We start from the raw sequence: 25231 nt of genomic DNA, 5'->3' as shown, positions 1-25231 counted from the left end.
CTAAGCTCCTAGAAACTGGCACATCACCCAGAGCTGGTCTCATGAGGAAACCCCAGTGTGCACTCTGCCGTGATTTGCCACCATCATGAGTGTCCATGCCAGCCCCGGCAGAGGGACAGGTTGGGGAGAGAGCTCAGCGTACTTAACATCTGTATCACCAGCTCCTGAAATCAAGTCTGGCTCAGGGGCAACTGAAAAACTAAGCCCCAGTTATGAAGAGGGCAGGGCAGCGAGTTCTGGCATCTCCCTGGGAGATGTGGGATTCATAACATTGGAAGTGTGCCCAGAGTCTGTAGGAAGGCCGTTCCAACGGGGTGGGCAGCCCCAAGTAGGTCAGGTGCCCATGAGAGCAGTGTTTTCAGCATTTGCGAACTATGTAACCTTTCAGTGGATGGTAATTCAGTTTAGTGGATCAAGGCCCAACTTGCTTGCTTCTCCTTTTCTTTTCTTTTCTTTTTTCTTTTCTTTTCTTTTCTTTTCTTTTCTTTTCTTTTCTTTTCTTTTCTTTTCTTTTCATTGAAGGAATAAAGTAGAAGAGAAAGTATTGGTGTGTCACTTATAGTAAGAGTAAGTTTCATCCTGTAAAACTTGTTTTCGTGGTGCCAGAGTTGCATCTGTGTGTCTGAACTGGGTTGCCGTGTCCCAAGTATTTTGTTACCATGGCTCATGATCAGAAGCCACTGCACTAGTGTGTTCCAGTGCTCCAAGGGTTTGTTTTCCATTTCAAACCCCACCCCACCTCACTTGTTTTCAAAGCAGTGTTTCTCCTGTTTAATTTTCAGAACCTACCCCCTGCCCTGTGTCAGGCTACACACACGGGCACGCAGGAGATTTCGCTTGTGAAACTGTAGTATTTTCCAAACCCTTACAGGGCATCCTGGTAACCTGCTCACTGTGGTAACGTTGTTTCCGTGGGAAATTATGGTCTGAGTTCTAAAGACAAAGCTTTAAAAACAGAAACCTCTGTTGTGGAGACTGGTACCTGTTAACAGTTGTAGTGACAGTTGCTACAATGCGAATAAAAACATTTCAACCTAGACTTCAACCTAAAAGTATTTATGTGGAAAAAAAAAATTAACAGTAGAGAGCCTTTTTTTTTTTTTTTAAATCTCTGTAGAGAGCACTTTGCTTTTAGTTTTTGTTTAAAACCAGTTCGCTCTAACCCAATGTTTTTCCATCTACAGGTCCATTTACTCGACCTCATCCAGCCTTGTGGCGAATGGTTTTCGGTGAGTTACCCATTGGTAGATTTAGAGATATATCCTACTTAAAATCCTTTTTCTGTGTATCATTATAGCAGTTTTACTTACTGCTGTACAGTAGAACTTTATGACCTTTTACTTTTTGGTGTTCTTAATATAAATTTTTATGAAAATTCCTTGCCACGAAGCAGATGTGCCGTTGGTAATTTCAGATTCTCATACGTGTGAACTGTCTCAGATCTCCTCCCCCCCTCCCCCCCCCCGCGCATGCTGTCGTGTCTTACTGTGCACAGGTCTGACATAAGGGGACGCGGCTTGTTTTTCTTTATGCACCTTTACGTTGCTCTTGGCTGGTACAAGCTCCGGTGTGTGCTGTGAGCCCATTTGTCCTGTCAGCAGCCAGGAGGTACTGAAAACGGGAAAGATCCTAGAGAGGGAGAAGTTCTAGACAGAGAGTCCTGATTTGAAATGAGGATTAGTGATAAACATCTGTAAATATTGGGTGTCTTATTTTTACTTGATTTCTAGTCCACAAATAGATCCCCTAAATGGACTTAAAACACGTCTTTCAAATGTTGGCTGTTGGCTTCGTCCTGCCTAAATAAGACATAAAATAAATTATTTTAGGTTCAGAAAATGTAGTTTTACAAAAAGGACCCCAAAAATGGATATTTTGCTCAAGGTCACCTATTTTTCTTTGAACTTTCAGACATCATAAGTAACTCTGTGTGTGGAGCGGGGCGTTATTCATAACCACAGTAGGTGTTTATTCTGTGTGGCAGGGATGCTGTGGTCCTGAGGCTGAAGGGGAGGGCCACACAGACAGGGGACTCCCCTCAGGAGCGGCCCTTCCTGTCACAAGGAGGGAGGACAGCTGTCGCAAACTATTAAACAAATCAACAACCAAAAAATATCAGATGCCACTAAGTGTTAGGAAGTTAATTAAAACCATGTGAGGTGACGATGACTCAGTGGCTGGTTTCACTTGAATGTGCAAGGAGGCCTTGAAGGAAGGATGCTTAGTGGAAACCTGAATGCCAAGAAGGATCTAGCATGCAAGGATTGAGGTCAGGGGAAGCCCGGCCAAGGGAAAGGCTACTGAAATGGTCCCCAGCCAGAAAAAGTATGGTGTGTTCCAGGGCACTGTGGCCGGAGCAGAGCAGACCCTAGGGCTGCAGTAAGAGGCCAGAGCTGGGCATGGATGGAATCCTGCAGGGCTCGTGGGCCAGTAAACAGTGCAGATAGGAAGGGCAGTGGGAAGTTCTAAGAGGATTTTTTGCAGAAAAGTGACCATTTACATTAAAAAATGTTTATTTATTTTTGAGAGAGAGAGAGAGAGACAGACAGACAGACAGAATGCAAGCAGGGGAGGGGCAGAGAGAGAGGGAGACAGAATCCAAAACAGGCTCCAGGCTCTAAGCTGTCAGCACAGCCCGATGTGGGGCTCGAACCCACGAACTGTGAGATCATGGCCTGAGCCCAAGTCAGACGCTTAACCGACTGAGCCACCCAGGTGCCCCCATTTACATTTTTAAATAGATTATTCTGGTTGCATCATATTTACATCTCATCAGCTTAATATTGCTGTTTGAAATTATAAGTTTTCAGCTGGCTGGTTACATTTGAATTTTTTCTACTTCAAATGATCCATTATAGGTAATTAGCAGTGTAATTCTTACCTGAGATCTTTTTGGGATCATGGAGCCCTTTGATAATCTGATGAGGACTATAGACCCTTTCCCAGCGTGTGTGTGTGTGTGTGTGCGCGCGCGCGCACACACACACACACACACACACACACACACACACTACATCTGGGGCTTCATGGACCTTGAAGCTCAACCATGAATTCCAGTTTAAGAAGCCCTGCTCTACCCAGGTGGTTTTTTTCTGTCTTAGAATAATTGTTTTGAAGGATTATTACAAAAGGGTATAGTGGGGGGCATTTGAGGTGAACAATTTTAAAAACAGCTGGTGATAAACCTGAGGAGATCCTCATACTAACATGCCTAACGGGTGTGCCCCTGGGGCCCTGGGATGTGCAACCAGGTCAGCCATGCTCTGCTCAAGTCCCCTGAACTCCCTGAGGGTTGAGAGAGGCCCTGTCAGAGGACCTGGTGAGTAGATGTTCCAGGGTACTTCATTCCAGCCCTGGACACTGTCTCCTCTGGAACAGCTCATTGGAGATTAGCGCTGAGCCAAGTTCACATGATCCAAGGTCGTTTGTATCACCGTGTCTGGGTGTCCTACACAAATGTTTCAGTTCCAACAGGTTCAGGAGAAAGAAGTGATAAAGCCACTGGTGGGGTTTTTCAGATCTTTCTAAAAGGCTCTTGCTGTTTTAAAAGTAGGTTATTGTAATATGGGGCGGTTATTAGGGTACCAGTTATGATATGATGTGACGGGAACCCCAGAAGGGCCCACATGGGGTCTAAACTGTGGATGTGTGGCCACAGGCCACCTCTTGGCACATCCCACTTGTCTCTACTGATGTTGCCCCTTGGCTGGGCTGTCCACACCCAGCCTTGCCCACCTCCATGCACTCTGCACACAGCAGCCAGAGGCCACCTTGTAAAACGTTACCCAGATCAACTTCTTGCCCCCATGTAAAACCTGTCATGTGTTCCTAGTTTCACTGAAGGTAGAATCTGAAATCCTTGCCGCGGCCGCCAAGCCCCCTTACTTCAGTGCCACCTTGCTCTCTCGTGTTTGCCAGCACCCCAACCACAGGCTGGCCCCTGAATGGTTCTCCTTCCGTGGGCCTGCCTGGATGCCTTTTCTCTGCCTGAATATTGCCGGTCCTTGGTCCTTCAAGACTCAACCTGAGCATCATTTTCTGAGAATATTACCGAGCCTCTCAGCCTGAATTAAGACTGTGTATCAGACTCACTCATCAAAGGAAATACTGGATTGTAGTGAGGATCTCCAGACGCTACGTCACAATTTCACTGTCTGCTTTGGCCATAAGTGACTTGAGTCTAATGTGTGTCATGCATCTGACCCCCAGATCTTTCCTAAACATAAGAATATTTTTGTTTCCCTTAGGACTCAGTGTGCTCTACTTCCTGTTCCTGGTATTCCTCCTCTTCCTGAACTTTGATCAGGTTAAATCCCTAATGTACTGGCTAGATCCAAATCTCCGGTACGCCACGAGGGAAGCAGATGTCATGGTAGGTACTTGCCAGTCCTCTCTTAGAGAAATTGGTAGACTGTTGGGTATAGGAGATAGTTAACTTCACGTTCTAAGTTGTTCCTTCTCCATATCTCCTGTGTAGATATCTAAAAGCCAGGCCTCTGGGAAGGTGAAGCATGTGGTTTCCACGAGTGATAACAGTCCAGGGAAATGGTATCTTCTCTTGGAGCAAAGGGGGATGGTAGGAAGAGTGTGACTGTTATCGTCAGACAGCCTTGGGTGTGAATTCTGCCCCTGTCACTTGTTAGCTGTAGGATTTGGGGCAATGTACTTGCTAGCCTGATCATTTCTTTGTGAAGTGAAATAATAGTACTTATTTGGGGATTTTATTGTGAACTCAACAAAGTAGCACTATCTATGAGGCCCAGCATGGTGCCTTGCACACACCAGGTCCTCAGTGATGGTGGTGGTGGCTGCTCTTATCAGTGTCACTCACCCTCAGCAACTCTGCTCCCCGCTCTGGCCCTGACGCCATGAACTTCCCACCTGCTCGCCATGAAGGGGCCAATTGTAATGATCTAGGCCATTTCGGTCATTATTTTTTTTAAACCCACAAAAATAATTTTATTCTTGGCAAAAGCTACTCTGTATTTTGGCTTTTAGTGAAGAGACCGTTTTATGCTCCAAGGCCATTCCTTTTTTGAAAATTTTTATTAATTTATTTTTAAATAATACATAACATTTTGTAGACTGAAGGAAAAACCTAGTGATGCTCAGAAAAGGAGAGCAGGCATTTGGGCTATAGGCGGGTCCTTGTTTAAGAAACAAGACAAATGGACTTAATAAACGGTCCAAGAAGTGATCATTCTATTGGAGTTAAGATAGGTCAGACCCTTCTCGAATGGTGTATTAGGATTTTCTCTTTAATTCTTATAAAGGACATGCTAAAGGCAGAAGTAAGAATGCCAAAAATTATTTAAAAGTCTCAGGAAGAAAAGTATGTTTGGGGGGTTTCTTAGTTTATGGAAGAGAATGGCATGGGTGACTTCAAGCTTCTGCTGATGGAGAGGGTGGTGGCAGTTACCAACTATGGGCTGTCTATTCTGCCAGACATTTAACATATAATCTAGGTAAGCCTCCCACATGCATGCTAGGCATTAATATCCCCATTTTATCAAGGAGGAAATGGAAACTTAAACAGGATAAATATCTCATTGAAAGCAGAAGCTGGTAAGATCTCTCTGACTTCAGAACCTATACTTTTCCTTTGCTCTATGCCTTAAGTATGTAGTTATAATAATGACAGTGCTTTGACACTCACTGGAGCCTCATGAAACAGAGATTGGGAGGAACGTATTCCAGATACGATATTTTCCCCTGAGAATTTTCTTGGGTTTCTGAGCAAGATTGGTTATATCACAAAGTAAACTGACCTGCAAAATGGATAAGACTTGGTATTTGGTGAAGCGTTAGGCAATCGGGGGAGAGGATGGAGCCACCAAGATCAGCCCTGCGAGCAGTTGGGAGGTGGGCACAGTCTATCTTTACCTACCATTTACTCGTGTGCACACACCTTCCCTTTCTGGACTCCCTGGCTCCGGGATGTCCTCATTTAATGCCTCTTCCCCCTGCTTCCCAGGGTTGTGCTGCATCTGGCTCCCTGGCAGCCCTTAAGCATCATGTCCTGCATCCCTCCCACAACCAGGACCTCGAGGTCTTCCTGATGTGATCATTGGCAAATCTGCTCATTAATAATTACAATGCTAGGGGCGCCTGGCTGGCTCAGTCGGTGGAGCGTGGGACTCTTGGTCTTGGGGTTGTGAGTTCAAGCCCCACATTGCGTGTAGAGATTACTTACAAATAAAAAAATCTTAAGAAAAAAACCAGTAACTATAATGCTAATAGTTACATTTGGCTCTTTATGATTTTCAAAGTGACTTTCCATCTGTTGAAGCACAAAAATATCCTCACGGAGAGTAAAAAGGCCTCCAAAGTCATCTTTAACCCATGATCACTTGAAGAGTAGCCTTCTGGAAACAGAACTTGGCCCTCTCTTACCTCACCCTATGCAGTGTGTCCAGGGTAAATAAGAGGAGGGGGTGGTGGAGGAATTTGGGGTTGACGGGGCTTTGCAGCTCTCCTTAACCCAACCGGGACCTGCTCCGGCTCCAGGGTATTTCTCTCCGCCAGTCTGTGATTCCTGTGACAGGCACATGTTGTTCCAGAATCAGGATGAGAATTTTCATCTTACTGCAGTTGGTTGGTGTTGTTGTTTTTTAAGTCTTGTTTTGACTTCTCCCTATTGAATCTTTCCCTGTTTTCTCCAGATTTCCCACTTATACATTGTAATATCACATCACAATTGTTTCTGGAAAAATGCAATGTTTTAAAATGTTTACTTATTTATTTTGGGGGGAGAGGGGTAGAGAGAGGATTCGAAGCAGGCTCTGCACTGACAGCAGAGAGCCCAAGTTGGGGCTCAAACTCCTGAAACCGTGAGATCATAACCTGAGCTGAAACCAAGAGTCAGACACTTAACCGACGGAGCCACCCAGGTGCCCCAAAATGCAGTTTTTTTTTAAAAAATCAGCTTTGCAGGGGCGCCTGGGTGGCTCCGTCGGTTAAGCAGTCGACTTCGGCTCAGGTCATGATCTCGTGGTTTGTGAGTTCGAGCCCCGCGTCGGGCTCTGTGCTGACAGCTCAGAGCCTGGAGCCTGTTTCGGATTCTGTGTCTCCCTCTCTCTCTGACCCTCCCCCGTTCATGCTCTGTCTCTCTCTGTCTCAAAAATAAATAAACATTTAAAAAAAATAAAAAATAAATAAATAAATAAATAATAAAAATCAGCTTTGCAAATTGAAATGCACTGAATAGATCTGAGAAAGGCTTGAGAAATCTGATGTGGTGGGGTTTGGAAGAGATAGAGGAGAATCAAATTGCTCTTTTGCTCCCTTAGGAGGCATCATTTCTAGAATTTGAAAATATTAATACCTTGTTCCAGGAATTTCTTCAGCTGGCTGCTAATAGGTGGCTATTTTCTGAATCTTATTTCATCCTATCAGATTACTTTTGGGAAGGAAGAATTCAAATGTAGAAATTCCTGAGAAATCTTATATTGTCATATGATAACCACTTTACTAATATATACAGAAACAGAAGGATGTTGACTTAAAATATCTTTAAAATGTGCCAGTTAGGGGCACCTGGGTGGCTCAGTCGGTTAAGTGCCCAGCTTCAGCTCAGGTCATGATCTCACTGTTAGGGAGTTTGAGCCCTATGTTGGGCTCTGTGCTGACAGCTCGGAGCCTGGAGCCTGTTTTGGATTCCATGTCTCCCTCTCTCTCTCCCCTTCCCCCACTCATGCTCTGCCTCTCTCAAAAGTAAATAAATAAATTTTAAAAAAGGCAAACTCATATGTCCTAATAAAAACAAAAAGATAGTAGAAACAAAACCAAAAGTCTCCAAAGCTTTGTAATTTTTAAATACTTAAATTACGTAGCATCTGAAAATGTTAACTTTGGGATGGGAGGTTGATTCCGTTTCCTTCTAATTTCTGAAATTGGATGCTTCAGCTTTTCCCCTCTGCTAACAAATTTTTCTGGCTTTGGATCTTCTGTAAATTCTACTTACCTTCATCCCATCGTTCTGACACATAGTGTTTTCATTACCATTAATACTGAATATAGTTTACATTTCCGTTGTGATTCCTTTTTTACACCATGATATTTAGATGTGTTTTCAAATTTTCAAACCTATTGGGATTCTACTTATTTTTTTGTTAATTGAGATTCTATTTATGTTTTTATCGCTGGCTTTAACATAGTTGTCCTGTGGTCAGGTGACCTGAGCTGTGTGATTCCACTTCTTTAAGACATGCTCAACTTGTGTAAAATTATTTTGCTTCCCGTTAAAAAAATTTTTTATTTTTGAGAGAGAGAGAGAGACAGAGCACGGGTGGGGGAGGGGCAGAGAGAGAGAGGGAGACACAGAGTCTGAAGCAGGCTCCAGGCTCCTAGCTGTCAGCACAGAGCCCGATGTGGGGCTGGATCGAACTCACAAACGAGATCATGACCTGAGCCGAAGTGGGATGCTTAACCAACTGAGCCACCCAGGCGTCCTGCTTCCTATTTTAATCGAACTTTTGCAATTCAGAGCAAAGCAATTCTGAGTCACCAGCTTTAATATTTGTATGTTTTTCCTAAAGGATCTTCAGTTATTAAAACTTTCAGGGGCAGGCGGGCAGGACAGGTGTCAGTTGTCATATCAAGGTCGTATCAGTTCTTTTCATTTGTTGTCAGCATCCTAGAAGTAGGTTGATTTTGAGACTATCCATTAATTACTTCCTTATTTACTTTGAATAGGAATATGCTGTGAACTGCCATGTTATCACCTGGGAGAGGATTATCAGCCATTTTGATATATTTGCATTTGGACATTTCTGGGGCTGGGCTATGAAGGCCTTGTTGATCCGTAGTTATGGCCTCTGCTGGACCATCAGTATTACCTGGGAGCTAACTGAGGTAAGAAGGGGTAGCGATCAGATAGTTTACATGTAGGAGGAAGGTTGTGTGTCCATTAATAGTCAGTTAATCCATTCTCCAGCCCCTGTGGTACAAACTATGTTTAAACCATCCCCTAGAAATATTTGATGCCTTTGTGGCAGTTGGGGGTGGGGTGTGATTCCTTATTAACTTAAAATGTGTCTCTTGTCTCACAAGTCTTAAAGAGAAACCAATGAAATGAAGCAAAAAAGAATGATAATAAAATCCTCAGTGAGACTGAGACAGGTACATAGTAATGAGGACATCTGCTTAGGGGTAAATAGGTGGGTTACCCACTAGTTAGTTTCTGGTTTTGGACAAATAGAATTGTGTTTATGAATTACAAGGGCACCCAGGATATTTTGTAGGTGAAAAATGGATTCCTGATATAGCTCTGTTGTCTCAGGAGTCAAGTTTGTCTCATTTCATGAATGAAAGAGATATAGTCTTTTAAAACTATTAGGAAAATGATTTGGGGGGAACTTATTTATTGTTCAGTTATGATACCATTCTTCCTCAGTCCCAGGGAACAAAATTTGGCCATGTGTGCAGTATATTTCTTGATGCCAACTATTGTCTCGACCCCAACTTAGGGAACCATGCCAGCCAGATCTAGCTTCCGTTAATGTGCCTCTCATAGCCCAGGAGGCCAGAAGTCTGAGTTCAAGATGTTGATTGGTGCCCTTTGAGGGCTGCGAGGGAGAATCTGGCGTAGGCGTCTCTTAGCTTCTTATGGGTTGCTGGCCATCATTGGTGTTTCTTGGCTTGTAGATGCATCACCCCGATTTCTGCCTTCGTCTTCGAGCCGGGTTCTCCTTGTGTGCATTCATGTGGTGTTCTTTTTATAAGGACACCAGTCACACTGGATTAGAGGCCCACCCTATTCCAGGATGACCTCATCTTTACTAATTACATCTGCAACAACTCTCTTTCCAAATAAGTTCATGTCATGAGGAACTGGATGTTAGGGGTTCAGCAGGAGGATTTTGAGGGGACACGATTCAACCCACAGCGGTACCCAACACTGTACATGTATTGTCTCCTAAATCCTCCCCATAAACATATTCCCAGTGGACAGATGAAGGGACCAGAGCCTAGAGTCTTGCCTCCTTAGGTGAGCCAGTAGGATTCCACATGTGCTGGACTCCAGGTGCACAGCCCACGTTCCTGCTCTCATGCCACGTTCCTCCGAGTTCCAGGCATCTTCCTGACTGTACTGCCGTGTGACCCTGTGCAAGGCCCTGGGCTTTTCTCAGCCTGCCTGCTTCTCTCCCCTCATACTGCAGATGGCCTCTGGGCCTTCCTTCTCTGTTCCTCTGTGTCCTCTAGACTCTTGCAAGCACCTCTGCTCCGTCTAAGTCTTTCACGACCCTGCTCTGCTCGCATCTACCCTTCTGTCCTCTCTTGTGTGAACTACTTGCTTCCTCCCTTCACTGTCTTTTGCCAAAGTGATCTTTTTCACACCTCGATCCAGTTGCGTCCTTCCCCAGCTTAAAACTGTGGTTTTGTCCATTGCTTTTAAGACAAAATCCAAACTTCTGGACCAGCCTTTGAGGCGTGATGTTAACTGGCCCCAGCCCACCTGCTTGCGACCCTCTCCACCCTGCCATCTTGCTCCAGCCATCTTTGCTTTCTTCTTGTCAAAGAGTCCGTGTCTTTTCTATCCCAGAGCCCACTGGCAGGCTGGTCCCTCTTCTCCCTGCTCCCCCTGTGCTCCATGTTTATACACCTGGAAAGAGAGTACCTGGGCCTTCTCCTTTGAAATGCCCATCATATTATAGGTACTTATAGTGTCTCTTTTCGGCTAAGTGTTCAGCCTCAAGAGGGCAGGGCCCATATCTGCATAGTCCCAGATACTCTGCCCCACAAGTGGTAGGTTCTCCCCAAATTACTCATGAGTGAATGAGTCCAGCCCTCTCCAGTTCCTCCTGCTCAGTTCTGGACAGATGAGGGAACCGGAGCCCAGCACCTTGCTTCGTTAGGTGAGCCAGGATTGGGTTCCAGATGTGCTCCTGCTAAGATGTGCAGCCCATGTTCTTGCTGCCCTACCACGTTCCCCTCTGTGAGTTCCAGGCATTCATCTGGACAGCCCATCTCACCCCCAGAATCTGGTCCTTTCCAGGAAAGCTCTTCAGGCTGAAGCATGTCCTCCACACCCCACCTCCCTGCATAGTCTTGTTTCAGCAAATATGTGTTATCAATTTCTGTTGAAGTTTCTCTCTTCCCCTTGTACACACCACAGTTAATGCCGCATCTCACGGCTGGGGACCAGAGAATACACTTCGGGGGTCGGGTTGCGCCTGGCTCACCTGAGGGAGGAACGCAACTGCAAGCCTTCACATGCAGTAGCTGTGCTGGGTCTTCTTGGCAGCAGGCACATTAAGAAGGCAAACTCCATATATGTGCCTTGTCTTACAGTCTACAAAATGCTTTTGTGAACAGTTTTATTTTGTAGTATTTATTGTGTTACTTCAGAGGTTTGTGATTATGGGGTTGCCTCTTTCCAGAGGATTTCCAGGTACCGTCTTTGTCATTTCAGACCTTCTAGAAATGGGCCTTCACACAGCAACATGTGCTGCTCTGGACGCAGCTGATAGGCTGTTTGTTTTGGACCAAAGGATTTCCATAAGAGATTTTTATTCCACCCTTGATCCTGCTGTTTCTGGAATGCCCTCAGTCTTCATCTCCATCTTGAAACCAGTCATCCCTGTCCTTAACGACCTCTGTCCCAATAGGTCTTGCCCCAGTTGCCGTCTGTCACAATGAATCTCTCTTTTGTCCTCACCGTGCTCCATTTATGTCGCCATGGTAACATTTGCCACAGCCTACCTTATTTTGTGGTTCTGCATAAACATCTGACTCCGTCCTGCCCTTGGGATCGAGAACCGTGACTTTATTTTGCCTCACCCCTTGCACATCATAAGCACTTAATAAGATGATGATTGTGAATCAGTTGTCATAGGGTTTCCTGTTAAGCTCTCCGTTTCCCACCTCATGTCATCAAAACCTAACCTTTCTCCTTTTATAGCTTCCTTGCTGTTTTACCTAGATATCTATAGGATAGTTCTAAAACACACAGCTTGAACTCTCAAGCTGCTAATTTTGAGGACTATGCCAGTGATCTGTTGGCAGGTATGAAGACTTTTCTCCCTTTCCTTTCTTAGATCCTTGTCTCGCTGTCGTTAGCCAAGGTAATTCGTCAGTAGTATTTTTCAGGAGGGGTTACCTTGTCTTTAAAGCCGTATGTCAAGAGAAGAACTGTTTGGATTCATAAAATGTATAAACTTACCACAGCATAAAAAACAAACCCAATTACAGGCCTTGTTTTGATTTATGTGTTTCATACATTGGGAAAACCTGTAACGTCAACGACTTCTCCTAAAAGAATGTATTAAAGGGAAGTATATCTTTCTGCAGTTTTGTTTTTAAAACCGTGGTCTCGTGTGTCTCAGCTCTTCTTCATGCACCTTCTGCCCAATTTCGCTGAGTGCTGGTGGGACCAAGTCATCCTGGACATCCTGCTGTGCAACGGCGGTGGCATCTGGTTGGGCATGGTCGTTTGCCGCTTTTTAGAGATGAGGACCTACCACTGGGCCAGCTTCAAGTGAGTCACCTCCCCTCTGGACATTAGTCACAGCCTTGCACAACGAGGACTAAGCTGCTTTAGTAGCAAGCACCTTCAGTATGGTCTTTGACGATAAGACGTAAATGACACATTAGTAGTTGAAACGCATGAATGATTATAGACCGTGTTGCAGGCATTCACCCAGATGATGCTAAACCATTTATGATTTCATTTCTCTCACATCCATTTTGTTTTCATTCTCCTGCCTCAGCCTGCATGCATACTGCCCTCACTGGATTAGTTAGTCCCCTGTTCCCTGGTTACCCCCTGCAAACCACCTCACCCCGCTGCTTGAGGGATCTTTTTAAGCGTGTCAGATTCATCATGTCATTCTCCTGTGATGGCTCCTCCTGGTCTTTGGGACAAAGTGCACATTGTGGGCTGGGCAGGTCCAGTCATTCCCTCCATGCCCCCTGGGGCTCCCAAGGTTCTGAGCACATGCTCCTCTATACCTAGGTTTGACCCATGTCCCCGTGTGCCAGGCTGACAGGTCCTCTCCTTTCCTACCTCGACTACCTTGACACCTCTTCAGGTAGCTGTCTCTGACTTTCTGATGCAAGTTGCGCGTCCCTCCACTGTGCCTCCAGGGGGGACAGCACCCACTTCTATCATTCCTGCCTCCCTGAGCTCTCTCAATTTGACTGAAACAGGAACTGTGCCATTGAAAAGGAGGAAAAGAACAGCAGTGGGATTATGAAAGTAGTTGTCTTTATTGTGTTTGCACCTTCATTTATTTATCAAACAAAATATGAACATTTTCCCACATCATTATATATTCTAAAACATGATTTCAAAGGGCTTCTTTATATCCCAACATATGGATAAATCATGAGGTATTTAACCAGCTCCCTTTTGTGGTCATTTGGATGTGTTTCAGAGTTTTCAGTTTTATGAAGGAAAGCTAGAGTGAACATTCTTGAACATGTATCTTTGTAGATCTTTTTTTCTCTATAAATAACTTTTTTTTGTTAAATGAGGGGCACTTGGGTGGCTCAGTTGGTTAAGCATCTAACTTAAGCTCAGGTCATGATGTCAACAGTTGGTGAGTTAGAGCCCCATGTTGGGCTCTGTGCTGACAGCTCAGAGCCTGGAGCCTGCTTCGGATTCTGTGTCTCCCTCTCTCTCTGCCCACCCCGTCTCATGCTCTCCCTCCTTCCCTCTCTCTCTCTCTCTCTCGCTGTCTCTCTCTGTCTCAAAAATAAGTAAACATTAAAAAATTTTAAAAAAACAAATAAGGGAAAATGAGCATAAGTCACAAAGAAAATGTCTCAGCGCAGAGCCCGACACAGGGCTCAATCTCACAAACCATCAGATCATGACCTGAGACCAGAGCTAAAATCAAGAGTTGGATGTTTAACCCACTGAACCACCAGGGTGCCTCTATAAATAAATTCCTAAAAGTGTAGTACTCTAATTTATATTCTCACCCTCATTCACTAATGTATATATGTGTCTATTTCACTATTTCTTTGAATTTTACTTTTAAGCCTTTTTTAATGTTATCACATATGTGATACTGAATTTCTAGTCCGTTTCTATTGTATTTTCCCTCCTCTTATTAGTGCTTTTTATAGGTTAAGGACATTAACACTTTGTCATAAATGTGACTTTATTTTCTGTTTTGTCATCCACTTGTAATTTTCTTTATGGTAGGTACTCCATTTAAACTTTAAAAGCTTTTCATCTTTTTGTTTAGGTAAATGTTAACCTGTATTTTCTTCCGGTTCTTTAATGGTTTTAATTTCTTTAATGGTTTGGTCTTTTATTATGAGTAACTTAGTTAGTCTCTCTCACATTTAATGTGCTAGATGGTATGAGGGAGAGATTTCAAAATGTTTTTTGCAATTGATTAAGCCGTGTTCCCTATTCCTCTTTAAATCATCCTTTCTCTGGGTGCTGACTTGAAAGCACACTTTTAATATATTTAAGACAGTAGATAATGGAACAAAAGCTGGAGCTGTGCTAGATGTTGCTGTAAGTCAGCTTTATTATTTTTTTTTTTTAATTTTTTTTTTTTTTCAACGTTTATTTATTTTTGGGACAGAGACAGACAGAGCATGAACGGGGGAGGGGCAGAGAGAGAGGGAGACACAGAATCGGAAACAGGCTCCAGGCTCTGAGCCATCAGCCCAGAGCCCGACGCGGGGCTCGAACTCACGGACCGCGAGATCGTGACCTGGCTGAAGTCAGACGCTTAACCGACTGCGCCACCCAGGCGCCCCTGTAAGTCAGCTTTATAAGCAGTATCTCATTTTAGCCTTACATCAGTCCTAGGGGTTGACACTCCTTTTCTCTTCATTCTAGGGATGGTGACAGTAAGAACTAGGTTCAGTACTTTGCCTAAGGACACACAGCTAGCAAGCTGCTGAGTGTGAATTTATCTCAGGTTGTCTGGCTCTTTACACACTGCCATAATGCTTCCCTATTTTCATATATTTATGCTTTAGACTCAACTTGAGAGTTGTTTTGTCAGGTTCCCAAAACACAAGCCCAACTAAAAAGCAGAAATCCCATTGGTGCTTTTTTCTTTTAAGTGACGTCAAATATACAAATGAATATAAAGCTGAATTAACCTGTTGGCTGTACAGACAATTCTGACTTACAATGGTTTGACTTAATGATTTTTTGACTTTACAGTGGTATGAAAGTGGTACACATTCATCAGAAATCATACTTTGGATCTTGAATTTGGATCTTTTCTCAGGCTGGTGACGTGTGTAGGGTAGGATCCTCTCTTGTGGTGCTGGGCAGGGGAGAGCCGCGGCTCACAGTCAGTCAGGCGATGGTGAGGGTCAACCACTGATGCACTCACAGCCATTCTGCACCCAGACACCCACTGTTTTTCGCTTTCAGTACTGTATTCCACAAATTACATGAGGTAGTCAACACTCTATTATAAAATAGGCTGTGTGTTAAAGGATTTTGCCCACCTGTAGACAAAGGTAAGTGTTCAGAACAAGCGTAAGGTGAGCTAGACTAAGCTATGGTGTTTGGTCGGTTAGGTGTATTAAATACATTTTCATCTTATGATATTTCCAATTTATGATGGGCTTGTCCAGGCGAAACCCATCATAAGGTAACAGAGATCTGTAGTAAGTATTCCAATACTTGATCACGCTCTGTCCTCCTATTTATTCCCATATTCCTCTACCTCTTACCATATAGTTTGCTATTGTTTTCTTTTAAATACAGGTCCTTCATAGTTCTTGTTTCTTTTTGGAGAATCTCTATTTTTTGTCGCTCTTGTGCCTCATATCTTTTTGCTGCAAGATTTTCTCAGTACGTGCCTGTTGATGGGTAGGCGAGTGGATCCTCCTCTGCCGCAAAAATAAAAGACCTGACTTGTTCGCTCTTGTGCCTTCAGCACTTAGCACAATGTCCAAGACATAAAGGCACTTGATAAAAATCTTTGTCGAAATAAAGAATCTTTACCAGTTACTAAATGCTATTTACCTTGGATTTCGGCTCCTGGTCTAGCAGGGGAAGCTAGAATACACAGCCAACTGTGGTGCTCATGACGGGAGCTTTCCTCTGGCAGGTGCCCTGAGCCTGACTGTTCTCACGTGTAACACGTAGGAATCTGTGTTCCTGTCATGGGAGTGTGAAGTTTTTAACTGAGTGATTTTGTAGGATTAAAATGAAGGAGGCTTAGAAATTGCTGTTTGTCATCCCAAACTGTTCATTTATCTTAGGAAGAAATAGGACGAAGAAATGGTGTGGGTGACCTCTCTGTTTAACTAAAATGCCCTGGCTTGGGAGGGTCCCCGGGTGGCTCAGTCTGTAAAGCATCCGACTTCAGCTCACGGTTCATGGGTTCAAGCCCTGTGTTGATCTCTGTGCTGATAGCTCAGAGCCTGGAGCCTCCCTCTGTGTCTCCCTCTCCTTCTGCTCCTCTCCTGTTTGTGCTCTGTCTCTCTCTCTCTCTCTCTCTCTCTCTCTCTCTCTCAAAAAATAAATAAACGTTAAAAAAACAAACAAAAAAAATGCCCTGCCTTGGGAAATATAGAGTGGGTGGGATCATGTCCTTGTGGGTGTCCTCATTCTCACTGGCCTGGTTCCAGGGGGCTGTTACTATGCCTCAGCTTCTTTTGTCACCTGTTCACAAGTTAAGGCCTCTCCTGGCTCTTTAGTGACCTGACCCCTGCCCTGTGCCTGTCATCACTGAAATTTCCTATCGAGGATACATCTCTCCGCACTCCATATAAATAGAGAGATCATTGTTGGGGAGATGGTTCACCCAGAAAGGAATCTTTTTGTCTTGAGCATTTGTTGTAAGATTGTCAGTGCAGTTTTTTTTGGTTTGTTTCTCTTCTTCCCCTTCCTTATCTCTTTGGATTTTCACTGGAGCCATTCTCTTCTTACAGAGACATCCACACCACCACTGGTAAAATCAAAAGAGCCGTGCTCCAGTTTACTCCTGCTAGTTGGACCTACGTTCGATGGTTTGACCCCAAATCTTCATTTCAGAGAGTGGCTGGAATATACCTTTTCATGATCATCTGGCAGGTATTTTTTCAGATGCCCAGAAACGGGGGCGGGGGGAGGGCGGGGAACAAAAGAAAAGCAAAAGCAAAATAAAAACCATTCAGGAATTTAGAGTTAACATTAGTTGACACTGCTTACCAGCTGGGTGGTTCAGAAGATAGAAAATCCTGCAGCTTACATACAAAAAATAATTAAACAGAGCAGTGTTATTATGCCCAAGGCCTTGCTTCATCGTAAAGACATTTTCAAATATCTTTCTTGGAGTTGGAAGTTAGAAAATGCTTACAGTTCCCCAAAAGAAGCTTTTGGTCACAGCATCTGTTACCCAAGTTGTTAGGCATCGGATAGATTTTCAGAGGGATCATTTTCAGGACCAAAGGAACAAATGCAAAGGGTTTTTCTTATATTCTAAGTTTAACGTTTACTTTTTAAAATTGGGCCGCAGCTGTTACCACCTCAGGTAATTTGTAGAGAGCTTAGTAAAGAAGGCTCTACTATGTGTGGGGCCCTGGGTCCTCCAAGAACGTGTTGTCAGTGGAGAGAAGGTCTCCTTCCAAGCAGCCCACTACGTGATTCAGGCAGCCAAGGGTCTTGGAAAAAGATTACTAAACATCTCTGTTTTCTAGAGACAGCCTTTTGTGTTGATCCTCCTGTGCCCAAGTTAATCATTTTACAACTTTGGGAGACCAGCTTTTGCTTGACGGGTGTTTCAGAATCATGAGAAATTATATTTTGAACACAGGCACGAAATGCTCCCAACATAAAAAATGAGCGTGAGTCACCTTTAAGACAATTATCCTTGTCCACATGTGGAGAATAATATTGCTCATCTCAGCAGGTGGAGTTCATGGATTCAGAAGTGGATGTGAATAAGTAGTCACCATGGTTTGGGGAAGTCAGTCTGATGAAAATGGGAGTTTAAATGGGTAGGGACTAAGTTTTTCCTTATCAGAGCGATGTCTGGGAAGGTGTAGGTGTTCCATTAGTATGCGAACTGAGGAGGAGGTTGGATTGGTCCAGGAGAGACCGGGTGTGCTCCTAGAATGGCAGCATTACACGGAGCACACTTCTCACACTCACTGAGCTGGGACCAGCTTTCCATGTGTGGCATTAATTAGTGGACCATTTTTTAAATTTTATATCCTTGAAATCAATGCTGTGGGAAAAGACACATGTCTCACGTCACTGAAATGAACCTGCTGGTCCGTGCGTTCTCCTTTCCTAATCTCTGCTCCTTGCTGAATCTGGAGGGGAAATGCAGGAGATGAGCTCAGCACAGACCACATCCTGGCTGGTCTCTCCTGTGCTGCCACGGGTTCTTCGTGTGATGAGCTGCACCAGGATGCTAACCTCAGGGAAAGTACCACTGGCCATAGGTGAAACTTGAACTGACCCTTGGCACCCACTTTTAAGAGCTGCCTTTGATCAAGGCGTGTGCTAGATAGGTTCCCAGTCATTTCTCGTTGACGTATCTCAAGCTTCTTTTGGTTATCAAAGAGCTCACTTTCCTACAGTGAGACTTCTTTTAGATCTGGCCTGATTTCTGTAAGGCTGCAGAGGTGTTCCATGGTGTATATTTGTTTTCATGATTTCTGCTGTTCTCAGAACATCTGTCTCCCAACTATCCCAGCAGATCACACAGGTGACCCAAATGAGAGCCACGCACCAGGAAACCTGACAAATAGCTGATTCCACCATATACCCCTTCCCTATGCCAGCACCCGTGATCCCCCAGCTGGTTGGTGCCCATATTGTACTGGCTGTTACTTAATTTAAATACAGCCGTTCCAGTAGCAACTTGGAGGACCCCATAAATTTTCTGAAAATGCTTTAAACATACTAATTATTTTTTAGAATGTCCATAACAAGGAATTTGTTGTTATGACTTAGCATGCAGTATCAGGTTGACTAATGCATCCTTCTTTTTCAGCTAACTGAGTTGAATACCTTCTTCTTGAAACATATCTTTGTGTTCCAAGCCAGTCATCCATTAAGTTGGTGTAGAATTCTCTTTATTGGTGGCATCACGGCTCCCACAGTGAGGTAATTCTATACAAGCCTGACTGTCATTTGAGCGCATTAACTTGCTGTGCATTCTCCTGTTCAGCATAAGGAAAGTCACATATGTTAGATTTTCCAGGAAAATATTAAAGAATTATACATCTGAATATGAAGAAAATGTTTTGCTCTCAGACCTCAGTAACATGAAGTGAGAACACTACACACACCATTATCTTCAAACCTTTTTAATAATCTTTCACTGCTGTTCTTTTTCCCCCCTTTAACATCCTTTAAAAAAAAAAATGAGTAGCAGTGGTGCTGACTTTTTTTTTGTTTTTAATGAGGTGATCGAAAAATACAGAAGTTTTAATGTTGGATCTGAAGTCATAAATGATGCTATTTTAGAGCCAGTTACTTTCCTTTTATCAGCATCCTTCCTGTCATCTTCCAGGACAAGTGAGATAAGCTTAGATATTCATGCTGTTATGCTTCTGACCTGGGTAGGGCCCCAGAGGTGAGGTGTGATTTGGTGACTGTCGCTCATGCAGACTGATCCCAGTGCACATCAGAGACCAACAGTCATTTGTTTCATTCCTCCTCTCTAGAACTAACAGCATTGGGGTTTGACAATTCATGTGAAGCACCGCCATTGATTCACTAACAACACCAGAGGTATCTGCAAAGTTACAAAGATACAAATAGATACTAAGCAGCTACAAGAGTTAGCTTCAGAAGCTGTAGCTGTAGAATAACTTAATTCATCAGTTTCAATGTGCATGCAAACCACACAAGCAGAGGGCCTCACTTGCCAAGAAGAGTCGGTATTCTCCTTGGTCAAACCCTTCTGTCTTCATTAATTATTACAAAGAGGAAACAGATAGATATAGATAACCATCTGTATCTATATATATCTCCTCCCCTTGCCTCCCTCCTCCTGTGGCGCAGATCCCGGATTGAACAAACCAAATAAGATAGAGCTGAGTCCTGGGAAGTTAAGACCTAAAATTCCATCTCTTGTTTTCTTTAAGGACCAAACCGGAAACCCACTAGTTGGTAGGCAGGCAGAGTTTTGACACGTTACAGACCAATGGTCTGTTGAAGTGGTTTTCTCGTAAATGCTATTTTCCCTTGGTGGATTGGAGCCTCCCTTTCTCATTTAAAATTTAATTTAATTTGAGGCTCACAGTTATTTTCAAGAAAGATTAGCAGCAGCTTTTTCATTAATTTAGGAGTGATCAACAAAGTCAGTAAGTGGGGAAAGAAATCGCTTATATATAAAACAGAATCACAAATCACATCTGATTTATCATGAAATTTCAATATTGCTAAACATTTCAAAACAAAAACCAGAGGCTACATGTCCAGTGTTTTGTTTTGTTTTATTTTATTTTATTTTATTTTATTATTATTATTTTTTTATATATATTTTTTTAATGTTTATTTATTTTTGAGACACAGAGAGACAGAGCATGAACGGGGGAGGGTCAGAGAGAGAGGGAGACACAGAATCTGAAACAGGCTCCGGGCTCCGAGCTGTCAGCACAGAGCCCGATGCGGGGCTCGAACTCACGGACTGCGAGATCATGACCTGAGCTGAAGTCGGCTGCTTAACCGACTGAGCCACCCAGGCGCCCCTCAGTGTTTTAAGTTTTTGAGAGCTCCTTAAAATTTCTGCCCAACACTGTGGATTTCTACATGATTTCTTTTTTGTTTAAAAGTCAGCCCCTTTTCTGTGCTCTCATACCAACTTGAGGCATTTCCTATGTAAGAAGATGCTTTGGCAAGCTACTTGGGAAGATGGAAGTGTTCTAATGGGTTCTAACACGGCTACCCCAGGTAGCAAATGGCAGTCCCTAAAAGGAGAGAAAGCTTACAGGCTTTCAGATAAATAAATCATACGGACCACATCTCCATTTCCTTCCCTCTTGATTCGACTCTCCTGCTTTGCGAAGAAGCTTGACTGAACCTTCTCTTACTCTGATAATATCAAGTACAGTGTAAAGGGATGGCCACAGTTGGAGGGGAGAGAAGCTGAAGTGGTAAAAACATACTAGGCCATGAAAATGTGAAGTGAGAGGTAGACCTGAATTCTTCATGACTAGAATTCTTCACTCAGGCCTTTGGAGTGAAGAGATGATAGTTTGTGGATGACCTTCAAGTATCCATGAGTCCCCTGCAACTTAATGCAACATTTTGTGTGTTTGTGCCCCTTATTATAGGTTTCATTAAATCCTCAAAAAAGTCTGTGACCTCCAAAAAGATGATGAGCTCCTGCTTCAGATGCTACTTCTGAAGGGACGAATTGGGTTTTGGGGGTGGTCATGAGGGTCTAAACGTGCACTGTCCTAACAGCCACTTACCCTACCATGTGTGGCGGCTGAGCACAGGAAGTGTGGCCAGTCTGTGTTGAAATGTTGTACATGTTAAATACACACTGGATTTTGTGCAAAAACTTAGTGCAGAAACCTTGTAAAATACTTCATTATAGTTGTTTTCAATACACTGGGTTAAATAACATGTTACTAAAACATCTATTATCTTGTTTCTTTTTGCTTTAACATGGCGGCCGGAAGATTTGAAACTGCATTTGTGGCTTGTATTATGTTTACGTAGGACAGTGCTGCTCTAAGCTTTTCAACTCCATATCATTGCCTCATTTTTCTGAGCTCATCAGTAACATTCAAAGTCATGGTATTGAGTGAACAGTGACCTGCATGCGGGATCCCATTCCAGTTTCTGAGAGCCAAAAGTGTGTGTCTGCCCTGCCCGGTTACAATCGGCAACCTTTGTCCTGGAGAGTGCCAGAGGAGACAATTCATGACAGTGTAGGTGACCCTCTGGAATCACTTCCCTGCAGAGAGACTGAAGCACCCATTCTGTCCCTGAATCAAAACTGCCTTTGTGAATACTCAGCTCTTTAAGCCATGCTCTCTCCACTCCAACCCAGCCCGAACTCTTCACCTTTTATAGGAATGTTCCAGCAGCCACTGGCTTCTCATTCCTTGACTAGAAGTAGACCACTTAGCCGGAGTATGTAGAACAAGGCGGAACATCTTTTATATTTATCCTGTCAAAGTGATTTAATTTTATGCTGACCCATTGATCTTCCAGAAGCTTTCATTGAATTCCATCTTTGTTCTTTCAGGCAGTACTATGCTTACCTCACTGACACACAGTGCAAACGCGTAGGAACACAGTGCTGGGTGTTTGGGTGAGTAATCTACTATTGTGGAGGCTTAAAAACCACTTAAGCCTCTAAATTTCCTTGGTTATTTCTTGACCCTGTATTAAGTGCCTTTCAGTACAATCTTCCTATGAAGGCTTGCTATTGTTTTGTTACATGTCTTTTCATTTTTAACATTCTTTTTTCTGATTTAAGTTTAGAATATTGTAGTTAATTGGCAAATTATAGAAAGAGGACAAACTTTTTTTTTTTTTTTTTTTTTTTTTTTACAAAAAGAAAGGAAATCAAAAGATATTTGCTGCATGGAACTCAGAGACCTTATTTTATGAAATAAATTAGATAGACAATGGATTGTTCGAATTCCCTCCAAATTTGGTGACAAGTTTGGGACATCATTTCATGATAGGCTTAGTGATGCTTTATGTTACTTTTACATCAAAAAGCCTGCTCAAAACAGCTGCTTGCTGCCTACCAAGGTATAATTTTATTGTTCCAAGGAGAACTAACATACAGCCACACAGTCACAATTTATTGTCTTGTTACAGATACAAATGCTATCTTAAAGTATTATTATTTAAATGATTTGAAAGAGACCATAGGCTAACTAGTCTAACCCTGCAGTGTTAAATGTGAGGCCATCTTCAGTGTCTCAGGTAAGTGGTTCTTTTGCTTAAATTCGGCCAACAATTTACCATTCCATTTAGCAGCCGAGGTTCTGTAGTTGTGTAGCACATCTGTGTGAAGTTAAGTCCCTGAGGTAGCTTAGACTCAAGACCTAATTTAGGTTCTAAATTGAGTGTGACAACGTAAAAATGAATACCCATAGTAGGCAAGAAGTTACTACTTTCAGCAGATTTTTAAGCAGAGTAACTTTTTTTTTTTCCCAGTGAGAAGGTAATTCATATGTTTAGATTAGAACAAGTGGCAAAAGAAGAAACTAAAGATCATCCAAAGAAGTTAGCCCATCAGGGATCACTGTCCTTAACCTTTCTATGTTACTCTTTCTAAACATTTTCCTGTGTGGGTGTGTGTCAGCTCTCATTTCAGATTCTGAGGGCTTGCTCAAGTTAAAGATGTAGGCAGGGTTCCCCCTCCCACCTAAAACACAAAGGGCCATTGTCCTTATTTCTTATACATTCTGTGATGTAAGCTGATTTTCATACCCAGAGTAGCTTATGGGGTGATAACGTGGGTTGGCTTTCCATTGTTTAGTAATCTAGCAGGAGAGAGAATTTACACGTTTACCAGATTTCTGAAATACAGAGCAAAGGCCATGCGACCGCACTGTTGTAGTCACAAAAAGGAGGTAGACGGGCTCTCCTTACTGTCCCATCCAAGGAGGACAGGAAGCGTTGTTCTCGCACCACAGAGCGTCTGAGCCCTCCTCCACTGCCTATGCCTTCTTTCCACACTTAGTTTCCTCTTCAGACTCAGAAGTCCTTGCCAAAGCCTTATTCTGCTGTGAGTGCACGTATGCTCCACATGACTTGTCTCTGTTTTACCTGTTGAGGAAAAGGAGATGCTGATCAGAGAAAGTGGCAGCGTGGCAGCAAAGTTGGTTTCTAATCGGGCAGCCGAAAAATACAATCCCTAGCGGTGGGAGAAATGGCAAAGATAAACGGGGCTGGAGCGGCACAAAACGCTGCTGCAGAAAGTCACACGTTGTTGAAAAGGGCTCAAGTAAAGTAAAATGCAAAGGAGACATCATTTGGCTTATTGAGTATGCTGTCCGAGAATCGCGAGCTCCCAGAATGGTGGTATCAGGACACACACCTTGAGAACTAGCGGGCCATGTCGGAAAGAACATTCCTGTCCATAAACCTCACACAGCCATCCGCCTGGGGGTGTGAGCACACGCAAGAGCCACCTCTCGTCAGCCAGCGGCAGGGAAACACGGGGCCCGAGCTGTCTTCTCTCTGCAGGTTTGCCCCTTGGAGGCCACCACCTCCCCTCTTCTGCCCCGTCCCTGTTGCCCTCGTTTTGTCTTTTTCCCGTCTCCTAGTAGCTGTTTTATAGCTCCTTTTCACTAGTTTTGGAGCAATTTCAGGCTTCATTTAGCAAGGTGTGGAGGGGGGGGAATAGGAGCGCCCCACATAGCCACAGTCAAATTTTTGCCTTTGCGGAGGTGGGCGGGGGAAGGGAAAGGGCAAACAGGACCCCCTGAGGTGTCTGACCCACCATTCCATCTTTTTCTCCTGAAGAGAGCACTTTTCTCTTCTGTAAATGTTATACCCTGAAAGGGTTTGTATTAATTACTCGTGATGTAACTAAATACGGACTTACAATGTGGTCTCCCACAGTTGTACCATAAAACTGAGCTTTTAAGCTTTTTATACCCAAACCTGCCGTGCCCAGCGGAGAGATGGGACTCCATCCAGCTAGGGAATGGGAACCCCACCAAGGAGAAAGCAGTAGTGTGTAAAAGCTGGCCTCTTCTGTCTTTAGAAAGTCCCATTACACTACTCCAGCTCTGTGGGGGTGTTAGGCCCAGACCGATATGAACAGATTCCCCAGGGGAGCACTTTATACCATATTTATCTTCGTCTTTCTCCCCACTCTGCCCTCATCATAACTGTTTCTGAACAAGAGGGAAGTAGCCTGATTTATAAAGAAAGGATTTTGATCGCATGGCCCTGAAGGAAGGTGTCCACGCTTTGGCCATAGCAGGAGTGAGTAATCACTTTTCCTTCCCCTGAAAGTACTTGGGTGGGGCCTTCAGGGGCTGGGTTGGGTAAGAGTCCACTGTTCCCCAGGGGCTCCAGGACCACGTCCGCCTCACTCTCAGAACTGTCCTTTGCTCCATGTTGTCCTAACCCAACTGGTGCCCCTTTGACGATAAGCCTCAGGTCTCCAGTGCTCTGCTGCACTGTTCTTGCCAAGGTCAGTCCCAAGTCAGCAGGCCCTTCCTCTACCCACATCTCCCCTGTCTTCCCCGCGGCATCTGCCATCTTGAAACTGTTCCTTCTCGGTTTCCTCTGCAGGCTGTCCATTCCACATCACTCCTTTCCACAGTTTCTTGCAATGGTACTTGTTCTTCCAGGTTTTTCCCCCTGTGCTCCCCT

General features: G+C 43.8%; 1 protein-coding gene across 4 annotated transcripts in view; it reads left to right on the top strand.

Annotated features, from left to right (window-relative positions):
- PTDSS1 (phosphatidylserine synthase 1) overlaps positions 1 to 25231 on the top strand; it is a 64896-nt gene that overhangs the window by 21614 nt on the left and 18051 nt on the right. For 3 of the 4 annotated variants that reach the window (XM_047088869.1, XM_047088870.1, XM_047088868.1), the window contains exons 3-9: positions 1185 to 1229; positions 4248 to 4372; positions 8695 to 8853; positions 12327 to 12478; positions 16864 to 17005; positions 18915 to 19027; positions 22131 to 22196. In XM_047088869.1, the coding sequence (XP_046944825.1) occupies positions 1185 to 1229; positions 4248 to 4372; positions 8695 to 8853; positions 12327 to 12478; positions 16864 to 17005; positions 18915 to 19027; positions 22131 to 22196 (802 nt within the window). The remainder of the gene's footprint in view (positions 1 to 1184; positions 1230 to 4247; positions 4373 to 8694; positions 8854 to 12326; positions 12479 to 16863; positions 17006 to 18914; positions 19028 to 22130; positions 22197 to 25231) is intronic. The other variant, XM_047088871.1, reaches the window with a different exon arrangement.

Source organism: Lynx rufus, unplaced genomic scaffold, assembly GCF_022079265.1.
Source record: "Lynx rufus isolate CCGP_SWC_20201006 ecotype Redwood Valley unplaced genomic scaffold, mLynRuf1.p SCAF_26, whole genome shotgun sequence".
Taxonomy (NCBI): Eukaryota; Metazoa; Chordata; class Mammalia; order Carnivora; family Felidae; genus Lynx; species Lynx rufus.
Note: the sequence above shows the minus strand (reverse complement) of the source record. Positions and strands in the feature narration are given on the sequence as shown.